Source organism: Callorhinus ursinus, unplaced genomic scaffold (assembly GCF_003265705.2).
Source record: "Callorhinus ursinus isolate GAN/ISIS: 27379988/994484 unplaced genomic scaffold, GSC_fseal_2.0 scaffold32, whole genome shotgun sequence".
Taxonomy (NCBI): Eukaryota; Metazoa; Chordata; class Mammalia; order Carnivora; family Otariidae; genus Callorhinus; species Callorhinus ursinus.
In genome coordinates, this window is record NW_027397094.1 from 15,717,390 (window position 1) to 15,735,977 (window position 18,588).

Genomic DNA, 18,588 nt, shown 5'->3' on the forward strand with positions numbered 1-18,588 from the left:
TGAGCGCTGTGAATTGTGCAAGACTGTTGAATCACAGATCTGTACTTCTGAAACAAATAACGCAACATATTTTAAGAAAAAAGAAAAAGAAGAAGATAACAGGAGAGGAAGAAAAGGGGAGTATGTCAGAGGGGGAGACGAACCATGAGAGATGATGGACTCTGAAAAACAAACTGAGGGTTCTAGAGGGGAGGGGGGGAGGGCGATGGGTTAGCCTGGTGATGGGTATTGAGGAGGGCACGTTCTGCATGGAGCACTGAGTGTTATGAACAAACAATGAATCATGGAACACTGCACCAAAAACTAATGATGTAATATATGGTGATTAACATAACAATAAAAAAATTTAAAAAAAAAGATAGAAGACAGTGGTCCTATTTCTGAGGAAAGAGGGCAGATTTCAATACTTGAGGCACCCCTCCCCCCAAACACGTTAACTTCTTTATCTTCTCTCTTAGATACCAGGAATAGTCGGATTTAGCATCCACGATAACTTTTAGCTCCCATTGCCATTCGATTCCCCGAACCCTATGCTCACACATGCACAGACTTGCACAGGTGAAGTCACAGGGCTTCCTGAAGGTCAGCGTGTCCCTCCCTCATCACACCACGTGGAATCCGTCTCTACACCAAGTTCTGGTGATGTCTTTACATCTGAGAACAGGGTAGGCTTTTCCAGTTGTTTGATTCTATCTTCAGGTCTTTCAGGAGCGCTTTCAAGTTTTCCTCACACAGGTCTTAGACGTTTCTTGTTAAAATACACCTAAGTATTTTATATGTCTTATTATTGTAGATGAAGTTTTTAAATTATATCTTCTAATTGGTGTCCTACTTCTATTCTATTCTATTAAATTTCTGTGTATCCCATTTCTGTGTATAAAGACCATTAAATTTCTGTATGTTAAATTGTTGGCTAAAACCCCAAACACACTGTGAAATAGTAGTGACTTAGTGCTTTGGACTTCAGCAGGAATGTCCATGTTTCCTCACCTAATAAGATGCACAAGATGCCAGTTTGGGGGCCGAGATATTGAGATACTTGCATATTTTTTATGTGTAGGGAGTATCTGACTTCTATTTATTTCAAGGTTTTTAATCATAAATTTTATGCATGAATTTTTCAAACACCTTTTCAATATCTATGGAAAGGGTCATATGATTTTTGCCTCTCATATCTAGTAGTAATATGTCAAATTAAATTAATGGATTTAAAGATATTTAACCATCCTTTCATTACTGGAGTAAGCCCTACCTGGTCATAACATATCATTATGTATTCTTGAAACTATACCATGGTCATATATTTTTTTTGGGAACAAACATGAAGAAGGGTCTTCCTATGTGAACTTATCCATAACACTAAAATAAATAAAAAGAAAAAAGAATTAAATGATAATTCACAATATTTTTCGCCCTTTACTTGCTAGGCCTTTATGACTGTCCAAATATTACTTCTAGTAGCTCTTGGAAAATTGCCGCCAGCCTCTTGAGCAACCTAGGCTGCAAATCACTGGGTCTTGCAGATTTGAGCATATTCAATGAATCTGAGCAACTTTTTTTAAAATTTTTTATTGTTATGTTAATCACCATATATTACATCATTTGTTTTGGTGTAGTGTGAATCTGAGCAACTTTTAACAACATTCTTTCCTGATTCAGTGTCTGTGGAAGGAATACAGTTGTTTTTGACACTACCTAGGTTACTAATAACCAAGAGGGTCTTTGGAATACTTCTGTATTTTCAGCCCCCCAAGTACTTTCCTTTTTAGTTAAGAGAAGTCTTTCCTCTTAATCTTTTCATGAGTCTGATGCATAGACTGATGTACTTCTATTTTCCTTTATGTCTCTTGGAAAATGCATTTTACTTTTCAATTCTGTTATTTATGTTGGTTCTTTGGTTAGTTTCTTTCCTTACCCTCCTCTTCTTCCTTCTTCATAAGCTATTGCGGGAGATTATTTTATTTTTTCCAAATATTGATCTCCCCCTTTGCTATATTGCCCACTGCTATAGGACTTGTGTGTCTCCCATGAGAAGGGCATCCATCCCACCCTAACTGATTTGTCATAGGATTGCCAAATATATCAAATAAGATAAAGTATTTAAAATGCTTAAGATGTTGCCACAAAATATTCCATAGGCATTATTTCTTTTAAGAAAGTGATCGGGGCACCTGGTTGGCTCAGTCAGAAGAGCAGGGTCATGAGTTTGAGCCACGTCTTGGGCATAGAGATTACTTAAATAAATAAAAACTTTTAAGAAAAGAAGGTGATCAAACCTTTCCTTGCCACTGCTCACGGTAACCTGGAAATGCCCTTTGCTACTCCTCCACCTGTCTAGGCTTTAAGATCTTATTTAGGTCCTGACTCCTCTGTGATGTTCACACTCCAGCTCACACTCTCTCCTGTGTAACCATATGGTCAGTTTGACTCAGTGTTGCCATTGACTATTCCCACCTGTATTGATCTGGCCTGTTGAACAAACTCTAAGTGCTTGTCTTACTTTGTTCAGCCTGCTATAACAAAACTACCATAGATTTGGCAGCTTAAACAGCAAATATTTGTTTCTCATAGTTCTGGCAGCTAAAAAAGAAGGTGATCAAAATGGGAAATATACCTTAAGTCAAAAAAGAAGTGACTCTCTAGATGAGATTGGTATTCGCGCATGGTATAGAAATTGGATCTGAAGACAATTCCAGAAGGGGAATTAAGCTCACTAAAGTAACACTATCATCTCCTAGAAACCCTACCTTTTAAAGAACAATAGTCACTTTTATGGATCAGTTTTGCTAAATCGATTGCTATATAACCCATTAATTTTTAATCGTGCTTTGAAGTATTCTGTTCAGATCTCCCTTCTGTGCTGGAGAACATACAGACTGTCAACCAGGGGAAGAAAAATATTTCCTACCACTCCCATTGCTATCACTTACCTCCTCCTCCTCAAACCCCAGGCACAGGGAAGAACTGAACTGACCAGTATCTTCTTATATTTTCTGTGATTATTGACTTCAGACTCAACAACACCAGACAAAGATCCAACCATCACTTGCACATTGGGAAGGGATTTACCTGATTCTTATTTGATGTGGGTGCCCAGTCTCCCTAGACAAAAAGGAAGGGGGTTGGGGAGCAGAGCTGGCATCATTTTGGGCAGATTAGGCTATCAAAGATGTATCAATGTGGAGCATCAGAGAAGTCTGATTGCAACCAAGGACTGAGGACCTGGGTTGAGGAACTGAAGTGCCAAAAAAGGAGAGAAAATAATGTGGAAGGAAGAAGAGGGGCCCTAAATATAAACTTTGAAGAAGTTGTAATCTCATCGAAGATGGGCTCTGCTGCCAAGTACCCGTTCAGCTATTTGCCAGTTGACAGTGGGGCGTTCATCAGCTCCTACTGTCTCAAGGATCGCCTGAGATAATTCGGTCACAAAAATCACAACCTGTTAAGGTATTAGTTCTGCGTCTACCAATGTATCATATACAACAAGAAGAGAAACAGATTTGCCTGTGCATTAGCCGAAAGTTGCTTATGTTAATCATAAGACAACAGGAAAAGGGAAGAAAGGTGTTTATCTTTTTTGTTAACATGGCTCTTTTTGGATATCTGGATAGAGGGATTCCAATATATTTCTTCATAGGTAGTGACCCATAAGTTTAAATTTCCTCATCTGCAGAAGATGTATAATAGCAACCACCTTGCAGGGTTATTAGGATTAAGATGATTTATGCAAATCGCTTAGGAAGTCATTGACCTTAAGTTCCGTGCCACCTACTGCAGGGCATGTCTCTGCTATTCGTCACATCAAAACTCCTCCCAAGGGTTGTTGATTTTTGTGGTCTCCAATGACTTCCTCTCCTCTTCTCCTCTTGGACTTCTCTCTCTTTTAAACATTTCTCTATTGCTACTCAATTTTTCATAGTTATACACCCTTAAAAACCATCTGTGTGATATGACTCTCCAGCCCAACTTAAACCCATACTGCCTACCCAGCATCTCTACTTGCATGTCTAATAACCATTTCAACTCAACATGGACAAACTACTGATAGCCTATTCCCCTCCCAACACACACACACACACACACACACACACACACACACACACACACACTATATCCTCTCTTCTCCAGGGTCTTCACTGTCTCAATAAATGACGTTACCACCTGCTCAGGTCCAAAACCTAGGGCTCATATTTGATTGCTTTTCTTCCTTTGCACTCTTGACAAGTGAGCATAAGTTAGAAAACTGGAGACCAGCACTCAAGGCTAAGAGCACAGCCATGAGCAAAGGCCCATTTGTAAATGAATGAGGGGGCACCTCGGTGGTGCAGTCAGTTAAGTGTCTGGCTCTTGGTTTCGGCTCAGGTCATGATCTTGGGGTTGTGAGATGGAGCCTGGCGGCAGGCTCTATGCTCAGTAGGGAGTCCGCTTGATAAAAACTTCATTGTTTGGGCAACAGCAAATCACTGAGGGGTCTTGAGTCTGACCATTGGTTTAAGAAATAACTTTGACCATTAATTTAAATTATGAGAAATTACAGACAGAGAAAACAATTAGAAATCTATTGCAATAGTTCAAGTCGGCATGGCAAGAATCTGAGCTAGACAGTAGGTAGAGAATGAGAGAGATATAAAAACTCTCAATGCTAAACGCAGAAAGACTCGCTTGATTGGATAGAGGATGAGGAAGAAGAAGGAGCATAAAGCAAATATGAAGGTTCCAGTCAGTGTCTCTTGAAAGATTGGAAGTGCCAGATTCCAGGGTAAAGAACAGCCGAATGGTAGGTAGAGTTCTAGAAGGGGAAAAAAAAAAAAACGAAGTTGGTTTTAGACATGTCGAGTTTGAGATGCCTGAAATGGAGCAATAGAAATGTCCAGGGGAGTTTAAAGCTCAGAAAAGAGGGCAAAGCCAGAGAATGATTTGAGACTACCAGACAATAGACAATTTTGAATTTGGGGCCTAACCTAGTAGCTAAGGTGTAGTGGGTGCTTGATAAATATTGCCAATCGAATCTTATACCTTTGGGAATAATCACTATAAAGATGATGCTGAAATTGTTGGAGCAGATGAAACTGCCCAGGGAGAAAGGAGATCTGAGGACAGGGCCTTGGGGTATCCCGCTCTGAGTCGGGGAGAGAACAATCACGCAAGAAGACTGATGTAGGATGAGACCACTGGGGAATGGAATGTCATGGGACCCAAGAGAGAAGGGTGGTTCGATGAGGAAGAGATTTGCTTCAGCACGGGACGTTGTTACCAAAATGAAGAGTAGAATGAGGGCAGAGGACATGCTGTTGGATTTGGCAGACCACGAGCAGGAAGATTTTCAATGAACTGATGGGAACAGGTGCCACACCACAGGGGCTGAAAAGTCAGTGTGTGATAGGAGAGCACTGTGATGCCTTGCAGTCCCGAGTCCTACAAACGCTGTAGCTGTCTCCATAGTGGAGCTTCACAGTTGTCTGGTAATTGTCTGGGCATTAATAAATCTTCTAGTCCTTCTGTCCCAGCATATAACCATTGGTTATGAGCATGTGAAATATGCCGGTTATGACCATTCGACTCAGCTCTCCATCATGGTTCAAAACCAAAGCGTGAATTTTACCCCAACAGCATTATGTGGCTTTCCTGGGGACTCACATGTCTGCCCCCAGGAAATGTCTGGGGAAGAAAGCCTCCATTTCACGTGCCTTTATAAATGTTTCTCCTAATTTAGAAGGTCTTTCAGTAGCTCGAGAAAAATCCTTTCCGTCCTCCACAGGACAGAGCTCTGGATCTCCATGACTGAGAAAAAAACATCATGGTAAAGTGAGCCGTATTCTCTTGATAACATAACAGACGGCAAAGTAAGAACAAAGCAGGTTGAGAGAGATTCCAGTAATCTTCTTAGTGGCTGTGGTTGCAGATTTGCCATAACCATCACAAATGAAAAGATGATTTAACAAGAAAGAGGTTTAACAAGAAAGGGAGAATGGGGATGGGAGCGGGGTTGGGAGAGCAAGGGAAGGGTCCTCTGGCGGCCCCTCCCCCGCCCAGCTGAGGCACTTGCAATTCCCCGCGAGGTGACTCTTAACATCACGCCGGGGACGCTCGCTTCAGGCCGGTCCTTCCACTGGCCTGTTCCTGCCTGCCTTTAGAATTCTTCCCTGGACCCCTGACATAGCCTAGACGCTGAGGGCAGGGGCCAGCCAGGCCTGCCGCCTCTACCCTGCCCTGCCCCCCAGCTCGCTGCTTGCCGGCGGGGGACGGTGGGGGCACAAGCCCAAAAGTACACTGAACACCAAATGAACGCTTTCACTGGGATTTCGTGGACTGGCTGAAACTCTCGCTCACAGCTGAGACATGCCCGTGGTGCATCGATCTCAGTATGTAAAAGGATACAGGATCTTCCTGGCATAAAATATCCAGATGCCCTTCCTCAGTTCCAGCCTTTCGGAGTTAAGCGTCTCCCTGGTAATTACCAGCTCCTGGGGCCAGGAAGAGACGCCTTTGCACACTTGCCCTTAAAAGTCAAAACCGCACTTAACGAGGCAGCACTTGGCACATGCCCTCAGCGTTTCCAAATTTGGCTGCAAAGCAGTACATCAGAAATGGTCTTCTGTGCACTGTGTGGTCCATGCCACTGCACAAAGGGCTTTTTAATTGTCTTTTTTTTCTCATAGGCTGCAACGTGTCGTTTGCCTTCCTCCCGCCTCGTACGTATGCTTTCTTACCGTCTCTCCTCACGTTTGTAAGAGTGCACCGCATTCCTGTCACCTTCATTTTCTTACGCGTCTTCCTCGTAGTACGAGTGCCTTTGCCCAGTGTTCATTATCAACTTCTCTCCTGCGCTCTGCTTCCTCGGTTAAGCAGTTCTTATTCATTCTACTTGTAAAGGACAGAACTCTCTGGGCCCACACAAAGCATCAGACACCTCCATCCTGGTGAAGAGAGACTGGGGCGCCCGGCTTTTATTGACTGATCAGCTTCCAGGAAAGCCGAGCAAAGTGTCTGTGCCCAGTGTCCCCAGCTTTGTGGCTGTTACAGACGTTACCGTCCTGCTGAGAGCTGGAGCCCCCCACCAATGCAGAGCTGAATGCCTGCCGGCTTCGATGTTAGTCAATGAAGAGGATGCTTTAGAATCACGGGGAGTTCACCCCGAACTCTCAAGTCATCAGAAACTGCCGCTTTTCCTTTCCCTTCTAAAGAGGAAATGCAAATAAAGGAAGTAAGAGAAAGAGACTGAGATAATAAGAGCACCAAGTGGGAAGTACTGATGAAATGAGGACGAGAGGCCACTGACGTTGGGCGTAGGTAAAAGTGACCGGGGAAACAAGGGGACTGGTACTGAACTGCACCTTTGGGAAGGAGACCAAACTCGGGATCTGCATTCTCATGGGGCTCGGGGGCCAAGGACAAGAGATGGGTGGGGAGCCAGGCTGGGGAGGAAGTGCATTGGCTAAGATCAACCAAAGCCAAGCTCAGGCTGACACAGGATGCTACATTTGGGGGAGGATGCTTTAGGAAAAAACGCTGCGTGGATGAAGTAGAAGTTATCCAAAGCACCTTCTCGTTCAACGTGTCATGTTCTCCTGAGCGTCGGACAGCACCACGGGAGTGGGGGGCTGGGGGGAGGGAGGGTGGCCAGAGCCACAAATCGGAGACACTCTTTTTTCACACTAACAACCACCACCGCCACACGAAGCCCAGTACATCCCAGGAGGTACTTCAGGTTGGGCACAGTGTTCTGGACTGGGTGGTGTTCTCCCTTCGGTTGCTTCTGCTCACTCCCCATGCTAGAAATTCTCCCCCTTTTTAAATGCCTGTATATGTCGCTTTATTTCTGAAACGTCCTTGCACGGGCTTAGACCAAAGGGAGCAGTATGGAAAAAGGTCAATGACACCTAGCTGCAGACAGAGTCAACACTGCTCATTTTTTGCTTTTTTATTTTTAATTTAAATTCAATTAATTCACATACAATGTATTATTTGTTTCAGAGGTAGAGTTCAGTGGTTAATCGGTCTTATATAATGAGCACTGGGTACTATATAACACTGCTCATTTTAAATGGTAGGGATTGTCCAACTGCGATCTGCCTGATGTGGTTATTGTGGACACATTCCTGACGAGAGGGAACACCACAAAATCAACGAAGCCCATCAATACCGGGTTGGGAATTCCCAGAACTACCTGCTTGCTGGGCTGCTTAGCATCCCGAGTTCACGCCCCAGGGCAAACTTTTTCAAGTATGGCGCTCATTCTTTTCTTGTCTCCTCACTCCTGGGAATTTTTCTGACGGGCATCATTCGAAGGCAAGAAAAAGGTATATGCATGAAGATATCATTGCAACCTTGTCTATGACAGCGAAATATTGTGAAGATTTAGTGCCCAGTTACACAGGAATATCTAAGTTATGGTAGATCGGTGTGAGAGACTATTACACAGCAATAAAATAAATACAATGACTATAAGGATTATGTAGCAAGATGGGAAGTACCAGAAGAGTAAACAGAAAAAGCGGGATAAAAAATATGCTGGCTATAGTTTGGGGAAAGGTGTTTTTTATGGACATAGATTGGAAAAAAATGAAGAAAATGGATTATGCATGAATCTTTTTAAATAATTTCTTCTAAATGTTGTTTTTACAAATAAAAGTCATACAGGAAACAGAAAATCTTAAATAACTGTTGTTCAATATTAGCTGACCTGCTCTTGTCTGTGTGTGTGTGTGTGTGTGTGTGTGTGTGTGGTCTGATCATTTATTTACGTAGATTTAAAACCAAGGGTCCTACAAATCAACACTCAACCCATTTTCAATACTTGCTGGATGATGTTCACTAACATTTTTAACCTGTGTAGTTGTAAATTCATCCGTTTATAGGAAGAACAAGTTTTGTAGTAGGAGTTCAGTAAGTGTTTCGGGAGTGAACACATACATACACACTGGGAGGGGCGATAGACATGAGCTTTGTTTCTAGCAGATGCTTTTCAAAGTCTTGGAAGAGGGAGCTGTAGTGTCAAGAAGTTCTTTTGTGCTACTGGAATAATGAGAGGAAGTAAACGTATTCTCCAGACTGTCCTTCACCCTGGTGTCTGTCATAGCATCCTTTACAGTATGACTGTGTTTTATACTCAAAAGCATCCCTATTTAAGCAAAACGCTGATCGCGTGAGCAGGTTCCCCAAAGGCACAGTGGGGGACAGATGTGACTGTGTTTCCCCACTCCCCACTCTGCGCACACAACCAGCCCGCGGGGCTCTTTGGTCTAGTGTTCGGAGGAAGGAGGCTTTACCGAACTCCCTAACCCAGGATGAGAACTGGGGTCCCAGATGGGGTGGAAATTTTGGTAACAAATCACTGACCATAGATAGTTGTTCAAGAAAGTGCCAAAATAAAATTCATCTCTTGTCTTTAAAATGATAATAATTACAATGATCAAGGCAATTACTCCTCCTTCCAATCATCTGATCATATGTCATTGTTGTCTTCTTATTACCAATATGTGGCACCATCTCTCCAGCACCATGGTGAGTTTTAAACAGGGGATGAATCTTGCATCGGCAGCAGGGAGACCTGGGAGCAGGGAGACCTGGGCCTGTGTGCCCTGCTCTCCCTTAGGGCCCTGCACTCGGTCTCCATGATTTATGGTGTTTTTCTTAAAGAAATTATTTTTATTTTTCAAATAAGTAAATACAACCGTGTGGTACACAAATTTTTAATGAATAGCGGTATACAAGAAACATTAAGTCTCCTCGCCATCCCTTTTCCCTAAGTTGCCTGGGTCCCTTTCCAGTGGTATTTCTGCAGATACAAACATATGCACACAGAAAGATTTTGTGGGGGGGCGCCTGGGTAGCTCAGCGAGTTAAGCATCTAACTCTTCATTTCGGCTCAGGTCATGATCTCAGAGCCATGGGATGGAGCCCCGTGTCAGGCTCCGTGCTCAGTGGGGAGTCTGCTTGTCCCTCTGCCCCTCCCCCTGCTCACACTCTCGCTCTTTCTCTCCCCCTCTCTCTCTTTCTTTCTCTCTCAAATAAATAAATAAATATATATATAAAATCTTTTAAAAAGAGAGTTTTTTTTAAGCAACTTCAAAGTATTCCATAGAGCTGATTTATCTTAATTTATTTAAACAGTTTACTATTGGTTCAAAATTAGGTTGTTTCTTATTGCTGCCCTCACACACAGTCCTACTGTTAAATAAATAAACTGAGGCATATTAAAACATTTTAAGAGTTTGAGCAAAAATCAGTTCAAATCAAGCAGCCCCAGACTGGACATGGTAAGTAGAAGGATTTCACTGATGGGATCTCTGGGAGAGACTTTTATAGAGGGCGCCTGGGTGGCTCAGTCAGTTAAGCATCAGACTCTTGATTTCAGCTCAAGTCATGATCTCAGGGTCATGAGATGGAGCCCCCCTTGATCCCTGCAAGCCCAGAGAGCCCCACACTGGGTGTGGAGCCTGCTTAAGATTCTCTCTCTCTCCTTCTCCCTCTGCTCCTCCTCCCCTCCCTCTCCAAAAAAAAGAAAGATGGAAAAGTAGCTTAAAGTTCTAGTTTCATGCTTAGTTGTCCTCAGGTTTCAATGTCATAACCTTGAAGCATTTTCAGGCCTAGATTTTGGTCTACGTCGCCTCCGTGGCACCCTGGACACATCAGTCTAATGGCCTCCTTGGTTTATCCATTTAACAGTGTAATCCATTCTGCGTAGGTCTAAAGCATATCTGAAGCCCAAGTACCTAGATGAGGAACTGCTAGAAGGGATGGAGCAGAGTGGATATTGGGGGTATCTAGACATCTCTGACTCAGCTGAGATCAGATAATATTGATGAACTAATTTACAGAGATTTTTGCAATTTCTGATAACTTCCTACCCAAAAGCTTAATGTGTTTGTGTATTCAGTTCTTCTCTTGTGTCCTTCATCTTCAAATTTCCTTCATCTAAGACTTCCACATTTCTTATTTTATTCCTAGCTGTTTTCTCTTTATTTTTGTTCCTGTTAAGAATGTGGATTTTCTTTATACTTTATCTTGTGATCGTTGTTTGTATGTGCAAAGCCCATTGATTTTGATATGTTAACTGTACTAACTGTGTAAAAATGTTTCAGTTAATTTGCTTAGTTTATAATTATGTCACCTGTAAAAATTAATGTTGTATCTCTTCCCCTCATTTGTTTTTCTTGCCTCACTGAATTAGCCAGGATCTCCAGTAACATATTTCAAGTGGGCACCCTTGTCTTGTTCCCCACCTTAGTGGTAAGATTATTTTCAATTTCCTCAATCAAGGAGTCTGGAATAGAAAATTCCATGGTTTTCTGATTTGTTGAAACTGAAAGTAAACACATACACACTTTAGAGCATTGCTTTATTAGAAATGTTTTGTGTGATGTAACTGTACAATCAATCATCCTATAACAAAAAGATGAAATTTATGAAGCAATAAATTATATGACAAAATCCAAAGATCAGATAAGGTGAGGATATTAAAAATAAAAGTACTGAATCACTTATACAAGAAGGCGTTGGCTAAGGGGCACAATGTTGCTTTCTCGAATGCTTTCTGAAAAATACCAGTTGAATGGGGGTTTTCAAGAAAATCTGCCCATTACCAGGCAGTAAGTGGTTGTTCCTGGCGTGGCTTTCGTGGTGGACTGAGAACAAATGGTTGGTTAGGACATGGGGAAGGGGGAGTGCAGAGCGGGGTCGGTCTGTTGGAACCTGTCTGAGCTGAGCTAGAGTTCATGGCTGCAGCATAGTGAGGCTTAGCTGGGGGCGTGGGAAGCTGAGGTTTCCCTAGCAGGATCCCCAAGGTGACCATGTGTTCTTAAGTGAGCAAATAACCTCCCTGGCTCGAGGTCTCAGAAAGACCTTGAAGGCACTTTAGGAAGAGCGGCAATGAGATGCATTCCACCTGTGTCTGACCCCTACTGTCACTGCACCCCTCCCCAGCTCCGGGCCTTGAGGAAAGTTCGTTGGTCTCCTAAGGCTCTGTTTTGTCATCTACAGACACCTACCTCATAAGGCTGATTTGAGAATTCAATGAGATAATGCACCTGCGACGCATTCTCTCACACCGCATCACGGTGGTATCAGACTCCATGTCACCATTTTCAATCTGCACTGTGGCTTGTGGTCTTGACTATCTCCGTAAAAGCTTCAATTCGTTGCTTTTAAATTCAACCCTGGCAAAAACTGGCCCGTGTTATGGTTTGGGATACACAACCCTGGGTCTTCCAAGGTCACGGTGGCTGAAGAGGGCACTTGTCCTGAGGAGACGGTGTGGCCAGAGGATATGCCCTGGTCTTTAGCAGCCTTCCTGGCTGACTCTGACACCAGCATAGGCTAGGGAGAGGTTGCACTATGTGGTTAAAGCATCATTCACCTGCCCCAAAACTTAGACTTGTTCAAGCATCTCAAAGAGGAATTGAACACACTGCCCAACCACAGGTACCAGAGAATTCTTATATGGCGTATACTCACAGCTCTTATTAGCTTCCAGAATGTTCAAATACATCATGACCTCACAGAAATATTCATGATGATGTCTGAGTAACACACACCACTGGGTTAGTGACTGTTCAGATGTCTTGTGTCCGGGGGCCTTTTAAAAATGATGTATGTCAAAGTAGACATTCATTATTGCTAATACAGTCAATCCTGATTCTTGCCAAGTTTTGCTCCATTGGAATTAATTCAGGGATTCGAGGATTCCAAGTGCCATGTGACTAGTACACAATATTTTTTAGAAATGATTATAAATAATTTACTAATTTGGCTCATTATTAAAAAACCAAGAATTCCTAGAAATAAAATATACTTATTATTGAAATATATACAGTATATATACATATTTTTAAATGCTGAAGATAAAACTGATGAAACACAGCAAATTCACATACTGTGCTTTTGCTTTGTTCCCTGGACCCTGGCCAGTTGCCGGCTTAAGCAGGGCATCTCTTTGAGGATGGAAGTACTGCCCAGCACGGGAGGCTTAGCAAAGCACCAGCTGCCTTCCGGAAGTGACAGCGTGACTTCAGGAAATGACAAGAACTGTCCATGGTCCACAGATCCTAATGAAAGCAGGACCATCACTATTCTTATGAGGATAAATGAGAACAGAAACAAACAAAAAACCCAATAAGTCAATTAGAAGCACAAACACTAGCATGTAGTTACCAAGCTAGACACTGCAAAAGCTTGAATCCGGTTGCTAGCACACCTATACACATGATGGAAATCTGTATTTGGACCATGACTTCCCCAGAGAATGCAGGCCTGCCCAACACAAGATTGGTGGGATTATTAATAGGACTTAAATAAAATCTATGATCCATTAAACTTGGGAAGTCTGGGTTAGACCAAAAAAAAAAAAAAAAATCAAGTGGGTTTCTTTACTGAGCTCTGTCCTAGTCAAATATGCTAATGTGCAATGTGGCTCTCCAGCCAGAAATTATGGCATGGCAGATTCCCCAAACGTATTTGACTGAGGGAGACCCGTTCATTCCTGGAGCATCTCTCAGAGGCTGCCTTCCTCAGTGCAACTCTGAGGTGCTGCCTAATTGAACCTTAGCCTGCTTTACAGCTGCCTCAGCAAAGAGGGGCCTACAATGCCCCACATTACTGAGTATGCCCGGCCTTCCTAAGTATGCACGGCCTTCCTGAGTATGCACTGACTTCCTGAGTATGCACTGCCTTCCTGAATATGCCCGGCCTTCCTAAGTATGCACTGCCTTCCTGAGTATGCACTGACTTCCTGAGTATGCACTGCCTTCCTGAGTATGCCCGGCCTTCCTAAGTATGCACTGCCTTCCTGAGTACCGCACTGCCCTCCTGACTATGCCTGGCCTTCCTGAGTATGCACTGCCTTCCTGAGTACTGCACTGCCTTCCTGAGTATGCCCAGCCTTCCTGAGTACTGTACTACCCTACTGAGTATGCCCAGCCTTCCTGAGTACTGCACTGCCTTCCTGAGTACGCACTGCCTTCCTGAGTATGCGCTGCCTTCCTGACTATGCACTGCCTTCCTGACTATGCCTGGCCTTCCTGAGTACTGCACTGCTTTCCTGAATATACACTGCCTTCCTGAGTACTGTACTTCCCTACTGAGTATGCCCAGCCTTCCTGAGTACTGCACTGCCTTCCTGAGTATGCACTGCCTTCCTGACTATGCCCGGCCTTCCTGAGTATGCACTGCTTTCCTGAGTACTGCACTGCCTTCCTGAGTACTATCCTGCCTTCCTGAGTACTGCACTGCCTTCCTGAGTATGCACTGCTTTCCCGAGTACTGCACTGCCTTCCTGACCTGCCCAGCCTTCCTGAGTATGCACTGCCTTCCTGAGTACTATCCTGCCTTCCTGAGTACTGCACTGCCTTCCTGAGTATGCACTGCCTTCCTGAGTACTATCCTGCCTTCCTGAGTACTGCATTGCCTTCCTGAGTACTGTACTTCCCTACTGAGTATGCATTGCCTTCATGAGTACTGCACTGCCTGAGTATGCACTGCCTTCCTGAGTACTGCACTGCCTTCTTGAGTGTGCACTGACTTCCTGAGTACTGCATTGCCTTCCTGAGTACTGTACTTCCCTACTGAGTATGCCCCGCCTTCCTGAGTACTGCACTGCCTTCCTGAGTATGCACTGCCTTCCTGAGTACTGTAGTTCCCTACTGAGTATGCCCCGCCTTCCTGAGTACTGCACTGCCTTCCTAAGTACTGCACTGCCTTCCTGAGTACTGTAGTTCCCTACTGGGTATGCCCTGCCTTCCTAAGTACTGCACTGCCTTACTAAGTACTGTACTTCCCTACTGAGTATGCCCTGCCTTCCTGAGTACTGCACTGCCTTACTAAGTGCTGTACTTCCCTACTGAGTATGCCCTGTCTTCCTGAGTTCTGCACTGCCTTCCTGAGTATGCACTGCCTTCCTGAGTACTGTACTTCCCTACTGAGTATGCACTGCCTTCCTGAGTATATGCACTCTCTTACTGAATACTGCACTGTACTGAATGAAGGTGTCCACATCCATGTCCTGCCTGGCACTGAGTGAAACAGGTTAGGGAGGAAAAGAGGAGAGTCCCAGAAGTTTAAACTTGTCATCTGATCCCTTCATGCCCCTGCTCCCTTCCTGCTGTCATTGTGGGCAAATTCCAGGAGGTCCTGGTGAAACATCAGGGACCCTTTCAGTAGAAACAGGTGTTGCCATAATAGGAAAATCAAAAGAATGCACCTCATTGACAGGTTGTTACTTTAAAGCAAGGTCTTTTGGAGTTTTTCATATGTATTCTTCTGAGATTATAGTGAATCACAGGAGAAGGTGAAAAGCTGTTAATTCCAGATCCTGGGGTTAATTAGCTCCCTTAGATCATGTGCTTGTAGGAAAGTATAACAGGTATGGTGATACTTACATTTAGTTTCCTCTTTACAGGTTCTTAAATCAGGAGATACTTTAATTGCAACAGAAAGCAAGTGGTACAGGAAAAGAGATATTTTTCTAGCAGAATTCAACCCCAGCTCTGTCTAATGGGAGCTGAGATGAGAAGATTTTCAAGTCCTGTGTAGGATGCTCCCATGAGCAACGCGGGAAATGTGCCTCTGGCTGACACTTGGAAGGAAATCCAGCAGATCGTCCCCCTCCATATTCCAATGTGCGGTCTCCCTGCTCTCAGCCCCAGGAGCACAAAGAGGGACCGTCGGGGCAGGGAGCCCTCGGGGCCCTGTGTCCGTAATGGATTCAGGCACACTGGCCATGCCGGGGAGGTGAGAGAGGCCTCCCGTGCACCCATGTCGATGATGTGGCCGCTGACCCTCCTCCCCCTGCATCCTGTCTCGCCTCAGGCCTGCGCTTCCCGGACACCAGCTGTCACACAGGAAGCTGCAACCTCTCTCTCTCCCGCCTCCTTTGCTGGCTGGAGCTGCAGGATCATGGCCTGCAGAGTTTCCTTCACCATCTGGAGCTCCCTCTTGAGAGACTGTGCGCACATTGTTAAGGAACACACGCGAAGGTGACGGGCGGCCCTCAGCAGCCTCCGAGAGCTCTAATAAGAGCGTGTATGTCTGCTGGAAGCAGATGGGCACTGACATCTAATTGCAGTTTCAAGTTCTTCCAAATTGTGGGAATTAAATATTAATACAAATTTTACACTTCTTGTAAGAGCGATTGCCATCTCCATGAGGCCTGAGGTTATTAACTATCTCCAAAAGGAAAAGGAAGAGTTGACTGGTAGACAGAGACAGATGGCCAACTGGCAGGTGCCATGATGGAGGGTCAGTGTGACTGGGATTCCTGCTAAGCCCCAGACAGGGGTGGCTCAACTGTCCCATCCAAGTGCCCGGACAGCCCAGAGGGCAGAGGGCTGGAAATTAGAGAGTCCACAAGAATTCCAGTATTGGGGGCCACCGTAGGTCCAGACTCCGAGTTGTGAGGCCTTGAGCCAGACTTGTTACCTTGTACAAATCACTACGAACCTCAGTTTTCTGGTGAAACAATGATTTCTAAATCCTTGGCGCCTGGGTGGCTCAGTTGGTTAAGCGACTGCCTTCGGCTCAGGTCATGATCCTGGAGTCCCGGGATCGAGTCCCGCATCGGGCTCCCTGCTCAGCGGGGAGTCTGCTTCCCCCTCTGACCCTCCCCCCCATCATGTACTCTCTCTCTCTCTTTCAAATAAATAAATAAATCTTTAAAAATAAATAATCGTATGGGCTAAATAAGGCTGTCATTCTCTTAAGAAATTAGCCCTTTTCTGGGACGACGTTTAACAAATGGTTCTTTTTCTATCCATGGTGAGGGCCCTGTTTCCGTGTGTACCTAGAGTCAGAACAACTCCAAGACAAACAGGACAAGAGACAGATGGAATTCTTTTAGTTTCATAAGCAAATTAATTTCACTTCATCCAAGAGCAATGAAGGGGAAGTATGAGAATATGTCACTTAAACATCACTTAAATACTGTTAAATCATCACAGGAGGTCAAACCCTTTAAGTATTCCTAGATCAGATATGGAGAAAACAGGGAGAAAGCTTTGGGAAAAGTAGCTGGCAGAGATCTTAACCACTCACAGACCATCAAGGCTACAATGTTGTTTTATTTAAGTACAATGTCAATGCAATGTCAAGAGAAAAAGATACCCCCAGGTTATAACTGTAGAAAGCTTTCTCTTTCTTTTTTAAATAAAGAACTCCAGAGGATCCTGGAAATTATGCAAATGAACTCTCCTAAGCAAAAATGCTGAACCACCCTGAAAAGCTCTTGGCAGCTTTTCATCACGAAGCTTCACCAGACTTCATCATTTGTGTAATTTACATTCATTTACTAGGATGGTTCGCTCCTTGCACTTGAACTTCAGGGGAATGAGGGTGGGGATGAGAGGGTGCAAGGAAAGAAAGACTCCCATATTTACCTAAAAAAATAAATAAAATAAAAGGCTTCATTTTTCTCCATTTCTCTGGACAACTCTGCTATTCTTTAGTGAAAACAACTATGATTTTATATGAGTAAAAGGATGTGGGGTCCCAGACTAAATACCAAACTGCAATTTAATCACAAAGTTATGTTACATTTAATAAAGAGTAAGCATAGAGCTTAAGTAGTTTATGAATCCTGAGAAACTCCTGAGATTTAATTACCTTTAATATGCAGCCTGGGACTACACTCCCCTATTTGTAATTATTATTGCTAAAAGATGACACTGGTTTTTAGAGAGAGGATTGAACTAAAATAAGATGTTTCTTAAAGAACTTGTACAATTCCTGGCCCTGGCAGAACACACTGAAAGGTTTTTAAAAAGAGACCAAGAGAGAAGCCACAAAGGAAAAAGACTAAGTTATATAATTAAACTAACACATCAGCCCTTCATAGAACAATCCGCAATGACACACGGAGGAATCAGAAGACAGGGATTGAAGCAAATAATCACCAGCAACCGAAAACTGGCAAATCACTTAATGCTTTCCTTTTCTCACTTGGAAAATGCACATTTTCAGGAGCTCTCCTCCACTAGCTAGAAGGGATACTGCCCAATTCATGAATTGTTTAATAAAACCAACTAGATCTTCAAAAACATAAAATAAAAATAGAAAATAAAAATAAATAAAGTGCATATTCTCATACCTTCTTCCCAAGGATAGAGTTAAAAGAAATATTTTTTTTCTTGTAAGCATATAGGGCCTTTTGTGAGGCACTTTAAAATGTAAGGTTATTTACTAATGCAGTGGATGTAGCGAACAGCCTAGGCTCTGTCAAACCAGGACTAGACATCAGAAATCCTGAAAACCTCATTTAGTGAGCCTATAGAGTAATGAACACCAAAACGATTAAAATCATGTTTTTATTACAAGTGTTGACGAGGATGTGCAGAAAAAGGAACCCTTTTGCACTCTTGGTGGAAATGCAAACTGGTGCAGCCACTGTGGAAAACAGTATGGAGGTTCCTCAAAAAATTAAAAATAGAACTACCCTATGACCCAGGAATTCTACTACTGAGCATTTACAAAAAGAATATGAAAACACTAATTAGAAAAGATACACGCTTTGGGGGCGGAGCAAGATGGTGGAGGAGTGGAGACCTGGATTTCCTCTGGTCTCAGGAATTCAGCTGAATAGGGATCAAACCATTCTGAACA

At 43.5% G+C, this 18,588-nt stretch overlaps 1 protein-coding gene across 3 annotated transcripts in view; it reads right to left on the reverse strand.

The window, feature by feature from the left end:
- Nucleotides 1–11,345: 11,345 nt before the first annotated feature.
- DISC1 (DISC1 scaffold protein) overlaps nucleotides 11,346–18,588 on the reverse strand; it is a 393,175-nt gene continuing 385,932 nt past the window's right edge. For 2 of the 3 annotated variants that reach the window (XM_073879054.1, XM_073879052.1), the window contains one exon: nucleotides 11,346–15,939. In XM_073879054.1, coding sequence (XP_073735155.1) covers nucleotides 15,801–15,939 — 139 coding nt within the window. In that variant the 3' untranslated portion in view covers nucleotides 11,346–15,800. The remainder of the gene's footprint in view (nucleotides 15,940–18,588) is intronic. The other variant, XR_012374326.1, reaches the window with a different exon arrangement.